Raw genomic sequence first — 8,671 nt, forward strand, 5'->3', positions numbered from 1 at the left:
GATGGTCCAAGGCTAGTAAACGTGTCCTATAAACTCCATGCTGGAATTTGACCTAGCCTAGCATTAACACAAAAGACACGAAAAGACACAAAAAAAAGCTTTTAAGTAATGTTTTTCGTTAGTTTATGTTGTTACAAAATATGTAATTAGCATTGTTCATTTATTTCTGTCAAAAAACACTACTTAAAAGCTTTTTTTGTTGCGTGTCTTTTGTGTTAATGCTAGGCTAGCTCAAATTCCAGCATGGAGTTTATAGGACACGTTTACTAGCCTTGGTCTTTAATTAACACTAACGTTTGTGCATAACCTACATTACAGTACAACATGGGGAAACCCGCCACAGATAATCAGTTTCTCCTCCATTTTGCCTAGGACCAAAAGTTTTGTGGGAACAATACTTTATACTGTTGTGTTCTCTAAAATTCTCTAGAGCGGAGCACTTCCAAATTCCTATTGGTTGCCGCCAAACCGCGTCATATCTCATTACCATAAAGTTAACCGAACTTCAACTATATTTTGATGCCCAAACCATCCTTGCCGCGACGCTCTTCGCCACTTAAAGACGCTGGCTGTGTCCGAAATGGCATACTACCGTACTGCATACTGCATACTAGCCTAGTATACACTGCATACTGCGCACTACTCCACACACTAGTATACAGTATGGTACGCAATTATGACAACTTTCGTGTAGTGTACTACACGTTTGCTATCGGTTGGGCTATCTGTTCTGTTAAAATCGAACAACACACGACAACCACAAATATGTATCAAAAGTAGCCGTATAAGAAAGCGTATGAAGACTTATTACACCAAGATATGCAACTGATACGTTTATATTCGGAACTGCAGCTGCAGTTGAAGTTGAAGCTGGTTCTGTCGCTGTCCGCCATGTTTTTAAATTTTTTTGACAGTTGGAAATCACCGCGTTGCTTCATGGGATGCAGTAGTCGGCGAAGTGAGCTCGGGATGTATACTAGAAATTTTCGCCAGAGTAGTACATCATCCAGGTAACTGTCGTGTACTGCAGAATTTTTATTTTTCACGTACTGCATACTATTTACTACTTTTACGTCATAATTAGTATGCGAGTAGTATGTATTATGCCATTTCGGACACAGCCGCTGTCTCTCATAGAAAATAAATGACTTCCGGTCACTTTGACGCTCTCGCCGCTCTCAGTGTGAACGTACAGTAAGAACAGCGAGAGTGTCAAGGCGACCGGAAGTCATTCATTTTCTATGTGAGCTAGCGTCTTTAAGCGGTGAAGAGCGGCGCATCGATTGGGCTTTGGGCGTAAGAATAAAGTTGAAGTTCGGTCAACCTTATGGTAATGAGCTAACACAATGTAAACTTTTGTTCCCACCAAACATGTAGGCTAATTATAGTTCCCAGCACAACAGAAGAGAGTTTGATCATAGCCTTTGCAAGTTGAAATGTTAAAATTTGACTTAGCATTGTTAGCATGTTAGCACTTGGCATGACCACAAAAGTCACACCACACAAATGGCTTTTAATTAGTTTATTTCGTTGGTTTATTTTGTTACCAAACATGCCATTATAAATGTTCCTTTCTTTCTGATCAATTTCTCAGCTTCACATTTAAAAGATTTCATGAGTTAACTTACACCCTACTTGTGGTCAGTCGGCACAAAGCTACCAGTCGACAAGTTGTTTGCCTTTCAGCCCCTATTAAACAAGTTTGCAAGACCAAGCATTCGGAACGAACTTGTACCCGCCTACTTCATCCACGCCAGAGTGTCCAAAGTATTCGACAGCGTTGTTGGCAGGGCGGTAGTGGATTCGATGATTGGTTGGATTGATTTTTTTAATTCCATGGCAGAAGAGATTTCGGCGTGGCGAGCCACCACAGAGAAATGTTTTCAGCGGAAACACTGCAAAACTACACTGATTTAGTGGCACGGACAGCAGTGTTTGTGTCATCGGTGAATTCCCAATGTAAAGATTTTTGAAATGTCAAATGCATAGAAATGAAAAAAGCCCAGCACAGCGTCATCTATCTTGTTGGTTCTATTCTTAGTCATTTGCACAGGATGATGGGAAAACCAACAACTTTTACTTTCTGTCTTTAAGACATATTTTCAAGCCCAGGAAATTCATATAATTCACATATTTCAAGTTATTAAAAAATATTGGACCACTAAGATAATGTATCAAAAGAATCACACTGACAGTGTAATTACAAGGAGACAGTTCTCTAAATAGGCCAATATGCCAACAAGGGTGAACTTCAACTCTAAAATGACGTCTAAGGGGCAATAACTAAATTGTTTGTTTGAAAATTAAAAAAACCTATTCCTTCATAACCACAAAGTTGGAACGCGTCTTTAGTTTACTCACCAGTGCAACATCTGCCCAGCACATTTTGAACAACCAAGTAAATGATAATATCTTTAAATCAAGACCTAACAAACTGTCTCTGATTTCATACTTGGATCTAACAGAGATTTTTCCAGCAGCAAATAAAGATGCCCACAAAAAAGACCACCTCTGGAATGGTCCAAAACCTTATCCAAGAATATTTGAGATGCTTAACAACTGCCATAAATTTCATTCGTGCCAATATTATACATGGTGTGATATCACACAAAATATTACACATAAAAACTGCCATAAGTTTCATTGGTACAAATTCATCAGAAATACTGCCATAATGGTAAGCAAGTTTGGTAACTCAAAAAAATACGCAAATCTGTTTTTTAAAAATACGTATTTGTGTATTAAGCTGCAACATTAGTATGTGAAGGTAAACAATGTCCTTCTGTTTTGTAAAAAAAAAAAAAAAAAGGAAAAAGAAAAGTAAGAATGCCCAAGCTCAGTTTATCATTATATGGATACTGTGTAGAATCTCCACTTGTTTGTGCACATACCTTACATACACATGGAAACCAACATTAGAGACACTAGTAGCCAGTAGCCATAATGTGCATACAAGTAGAGAATTCCCTTACAAGAGGCTGTACAATACTCGTACAATAGCTGCTCTCAGACTCTGTTCACATTGCAAATTTCATCATTCCCTGATGTAAATCACCTCATTCAGAAATGTGTTAAGGCCATTTAATTGTGACTAACAGGTTTTTTTGGAGTAAACAGCTGGTGGAAATCAGCGCTAAAGTCCAGTGCCAATCATCACAAAGTCACAGCAATCCACCTGAAGACAAGATTCAAATAATACTATTGTCATATATAGCCTGCCTGTTCCCATTAATTTAGAGGCACTTTGACATCATTTTCTCCTCCAGATCACATTTTGGAAGGTTTGGGAACGATGATTGACTATTTTAGATTTAGCACATATGTTGAGATAATTAAGGCATTGTTTGTTTGGGGTTTTTTGTTTGTTGTTTTTGTAAGAACATCCATGTTGACTATGTCCCTTTTGGTCCATGGCTTCTGTCGGCGTCATTAGATCACAAAATCACCCTTCAGTCTCTATACTTTGTCAACACTCTTCCAGTACCTGCAGAATATTGCATTAATGCTACCCAGCTACAGAATTAAACCCATACTACATAAGGGATACAGAGCATCTCAGCTCCTTGGAGCACCTCAGAAGACCAAGACACATAGAAGTGTTACCATTTTAGACAGACTCAGAGAGGAAGCTCCCTCTCTGTTATGTCAGTTGCCATAATGCTCTGCACTTTTTTGTTATGAGGAGGTTCCTGTCTTGGAGATTTCCAAGAAAATAAAGAATGGAAAGCAGTTATGTCCTTGTCCAGCAAAAAATAGCTCTGAATGAGTAGTCCTAAATATTAACACTGTCGATTCATCCACCACGAATATCCAGTTATCCCCCCCCCCCCCCCCCCCCCCCCCCCCAAGCATCTCCATGTCACATCTCCTTACAGCTGAGTCTCAGAAAGGTAAGGTGTCCATGAAAATTTTATCCACGATGGGAGGAGGCGGGACCAGATCTTCCAGTTTAAGGTAGAAAATGCGCTGAAGGCCCTGCGTGCACAGTGTACGTAGCTCAGGAAGCTTCCCCAGCAGCCTGGACAGGTAGTTTGGACGAGCAGCATCTGAAGTGCTCCTGGAAACGTGGTCTCTAAGGCATGTGATCAGCCGACTCTGGAATTCCTCCACCCGCCTGGGTTCCATGAGGCCATGGCGATCTATGGTAAAAAAAAACAATTTAAAAGAGAGAGAGAGAGAGAGAGAATTTAGGAAGTGATGCAGCGGAGAAAGAGCAAAGCCTCAAAACAGCAAGAATATCTATGAAGCCTTAAATATGCAGTAACTCAATTTGATTCTCATGATAAAGACATCATGAGTCACACTCACCTGTGATAATGACCAAGGTGGCAAGACAGGAGAAAGAGGATACATCCAGGTTCAGGCGATGAAGGCTCTGAGAGAACTCCAGTATTGAGTCAATCCAGTCTCCAAAACCTCGTACACACTGAGTTCGGTGGAGGACCACACCATTGCAGAAGATCAGCTTGTCAGTCTCAGGGTTAGACCTTCATAGAACATCAAGTGGTGGAAAATGTCAAATGGAGTAACCATCATAGAGAGATTAATCTGATTATGAACCAAAAAAAAACCTAAAACAAACAGAGTCACAAATATCACATCTAGTGTGCCTTTCCATTCAGTAACTGAGTTCATGATCTGTTCTTTATCATACAGTGTACTTTTGATCGGTTTATAGTGGATCCTCTGTACCTGTAGGCTAGTCGTAGTATGAAGAGTTCGACAAAGGCTGACTCAAGGAGAAGCTCCTGATCTTCCTTACAGAAAGCACCGAATCCTGGAATGCTCTCAGCCCACTTCCTGATCACCTCCAAAGATTCTGTTAGCAGGTCATAAAACTGCTGGATGTCATTCGCATCTTCCTTCTCAGAAATGTTTGCCACGGTTTCCTGATACTGAGTGAAGAGAAAGAGATCGCGGGGAAAAAAAGGTGCGAGGAAGGTTATAGCCAAACCACAGTCTTCAGTAACTGAGAATTCAGTCATCCATATTTCCTCCTCACCTTCGAATAGTCCAGTTTCCCAATAGCTGGATTAGAGTCGATATGAGCGGTGACTAGAGAGGCAATAATGTTCACAGGGGAACCAGTGGATGAGGAGTCCTGAACTGTTTTTGGTTTTGAAGGCAAGCGACCCCGTCTCCCTTTCAAACTGTCTGTACGTACAACTGGACAGGGGGCAAGTTAATATGTCAATATAAATAAATAAAAAAAATAATTATACATAAATAAAATAATTATACATAAATAAAATATTTGATATTTAAATTTCAAGTATACCACAGTGTTGTTCTTGTGTATGTCTGAGAGAACATGTTTCCCTTACCTTCTTTCACCATTCCCACAGACAGGCACTTCTGGAAGCGGCAGAACTGGCATCTGTTCCGCCTCCTTTTGTCCACTGGGCAGTCCTTATTGGCAAGGCACACGTACTTGGCATTTTTCTGTACAGTACGCTGGAACACAGCCAAGTATAGAAAACCAAATTAAAATCAGAATGATTCTGTTATCCACTCATTTTAATTGCTCCCAATGTTTGCCATTAAAAGACGAAGACATGAGGGCTTGAACAAACACCCCTTTAAATAAAATCACCTTGAAAAACCCTTTACATCCCTCACAGGTGCGAACACCATAATGCTGACAGGAGGCATTGTCTCCACACACAGCGCAGCGTCCCGCATTCCCCGAGGGACTTCGTGCTTTAGGTGACAGGTGACCCTCCATAAGTGGAGATCTGTTCAGACCACTCTGTTCCATCCCTAAAGGGCTGTAGGGATGTGGTGAGCCATGCTGGGATGCATGAGAGAAGACATCCTGGTCTGGGAGCTGTGGTTGCAGCGGGCCCATAGGAGACAGGTCTTCTCCTGCAACAGTCCCAAACGTGAAGAAAGACGGAGCCTGTGACAGCAGCGTCTTGTCTGATCCCCAGCCCAAAGGACCAGGTGAGCAGGAACCAAAGGTTGCATCCCAGGCCGAGCCTGACTGGAAGCCTGGAGTAGAGGGCGATGGAACTGAGGCCGGACTTCCAAAGCAGTTTGAGCTACCTGAAGAAACTGTGTCATCGAGGTAACTCAGTGCGAATGAACCTGGATAGCAGCCATAAACCTGAAAGTCATCCAGCTTCAAAGATTCTTGTCCAGTGGTGTTGCCAGTGCATGTGGGCATTGCCGCAGTAGCAATCTGGCACGAGTAAGTGTCAAACTCGCCTACATAGCTTCCAACCAGGGAAGTGATGCTTGGTAAGGACTGCGCTGAGACCTGCTCCCGTGGGTCACTCAGGTCCATCACCAGTCCAGAAGTGAAGTCAGGGTTCACAAACTCTGAGGTGCAGTGAGTAGTTTCATATGATTTGATACCATGTTGACTCTGAACACAGGTCATGTCTGTTGAAAACAGATCAGAATTTTTTTTTTTGAGAATAAATCAAATATGGAGCTTTTCTCTGGTCTGATTATTTAAATGTAATGCTTATATATCAGAAATGCAATCAATTCATCTTCTTTTCCTTACATTAAAAAAAATCCTGATTCTTATCTACTGCTTGTGTTTTTGTTTTCACTTTTAGTTTAAGAAAAAAATCAGGAGGCTCCCTCAGACCCATTCCACATCTTATCAAACGAGCCGGCATTCCGACAGTATTAAAAAACATGGATGTGCACTGCTTCTCAAACACTGAAATTATTCACTCCTGAAGTGATCCCGAAGTTCCTCCCCTGTGAACTGAGTCATCTTAGAATGTCTCAGAATTCCCCGGACGTTTCCGAGAAAACTTAGAAAGCCCGGTGCGCAGTCCATGCCTATCCTGTTACCAGCGTCTCAGAAACTCTCAACAAGAAGGGTCTTGCAAGGAAAGTTTTCAAAAAGATATGGGGCATGGTATATATGTATATCATTTTCAGAGAAAAACATACATAATTTGCTGATCTATTTGAAATGTGCAAATGAGGTTTTCTTTTATGTTAAATTATGCTCACATACAATTGAAGACTGCATAATTTCACCGGCTACTGTATGAGTAGTACACGGGTGATCCATAAAATGGCTTAATTTAGTCTAACACTGACTGGTTGGTCACACTTACTGAGGGTGGAAACGACCTCCCTTTTAGGTGGGAACATACAGTGATTGCTATTTGACCCACGAACTTCTCGCCACGTGATAACGCTGGCACAGGACTACCGCATGAGAATGTGGACATCGGTAACTAAACCAGAATTTGCACTGTCGCCAGTGGCTCATCTGCACGCAACGCTGCATAAACTGCTCTTCACATGTGCGATGTGCTATTACTGATATGCTGAGTCGCGATCATGATCATTTACATAGCCCACACGTTTAAAACATCTTTAAAATAGTTTTTGTTTGGCAAAAATACACACAAGAAAAAGGAAACGGACTGGCCTCCAGGTGAATAGGGAACCGACGCACCTGTTGCATACAGAAGCTCTCCGATAGTAGCCTACACAGGGACATCTCGCATCGATTTGCATGGAACTTTTCTTTCTTCATTTAAAAATTAAAAAGTAAGCAGAATTAAACTTACCTAACAGAACATGCTACAGAATAGATAGGTTTGTGTTACTGGGAGACGGGAGGATACCGAATCTCGGATACCTCCCAGATATTTCGTATAACCCAAGATTATTCGAGTCAGCACATCTAACATGCGCATCTACTATAAAAAAACAACTCCATTTAAAACTTCGTATCATATTAGATTACATACAGACCCGAACATTGATTTGAGAGTCAGTGCGGTCATAATCTTCACGAGAATAAGAATGATAACAAACGTTGAATAAAAACTGCATTTAATGTCAGTATATCACCTACCTGCAGGTTAATTCTTATTAGGGACTGAACGTCCGTATTCCAAGAGGTGGATCAACATCTGTGTTAACTTCGGTAACGACAAGCTGTTTTCTCAAATTTCTGTCTGAGCACCAATTTATACCAAAGTTTATTATACCGTTACGTCAGAGGTGTGTCCTCTAATTCACAAATAAGGCAATGCAGGGGCGGAGAGCCTTGGCGACTCTTTCCGGAAGCTAACCAATCATACACCTCGGAGTCAGACGTCCTTACAGATGACGCACACGCGGGATTCCATTGACGCAAACTATTTGCACGTTTATTGGTCTAAATATAGGCATCGGACCAACCAGTAACTCAATGAATTTTGTTAAAAATAGGAAAGGGAAGAAACAAATAAAGATGTGGTGGATGTTACTCTAAACGTTTAAAAAATGTAGTTGAATCTAGTTGATGTGAACATTTGATTTTTTTTGTTTGTTTGTTTGTTTGTTTGTTTATTTTCTTGCCCTAATCAGATTCAGCAACCACAATTTAAGTGTTAAATGTGATGAGATGTGATACACAATGTGTGGATGCAGACATATTTTAGTAATCAAAAAGTAGGCCATGAGGGAGCATCTCGGTGCAAACATTGTGTTTGTCCATGATGTCACTTTTCAAAGACCTGAATGATTAAGGGAACTGCTAATGCACAAAGACCTATTGCAATGCAGGGCTGCTGTGATGCCTGCAGTATCAACAGAGATTATGACATGTGGTGGTGCTAAATGAATAACTGCATTCGCAGGGTGCAGGGACAAAGCATGAGGGCCACGGTGCAGTCTGTCTGAGGGGCCTGACAGGATGGGAATACTT

General features: G+C 41.2%; 1 protein-coding gene across 1 annotated transcript; it reads right to left on the reverse strand.

The window, feature by feature from the left end:
• Positions 1-3,882: 3,882 nt before the first annotated feature.
• On the reverse strand, positions 3,883-7,897 carry nr4a1 (nuclear receptor subfamily 4, group A, member 1). The gene is made up of 7 exons (XM_030769878.1): positions 7,835-7,897; positions 5,594-6,384; positions 5,325-5,454; positions 5,003-5,166; positions 4,693-4,895; positions 4,309-4,487; positions 3,883-4,139 (listed from the first exon to the last, which is right to left on the reverse strand). Exons 2-7 carry the CDS (start codon positions 6,380-6,382, stop codon positions 3,883-3,885), a joined length of 1,722 nt encoding a protein of 573 aa, XP_030625738.1. The 5' UTR covers positions 6,383-6,384; positions 7,835-7,897.
• Between the last annotated feature and the right edge of the window lie 774 nt (positions 7,898-8,671).

Source organism: Chanos chanos, chromosome 3 (assembly GCF_902362185.1).
Source record: "Chanos chanos chromosome 3, fChaCha1.1, whole genome shotgun sequence".
NCBI lineage: Eukaryota > Metazoa > Chordata > Actinopteri > Gonorynchiformes > Chanidae > Chanos > Chanos chanos.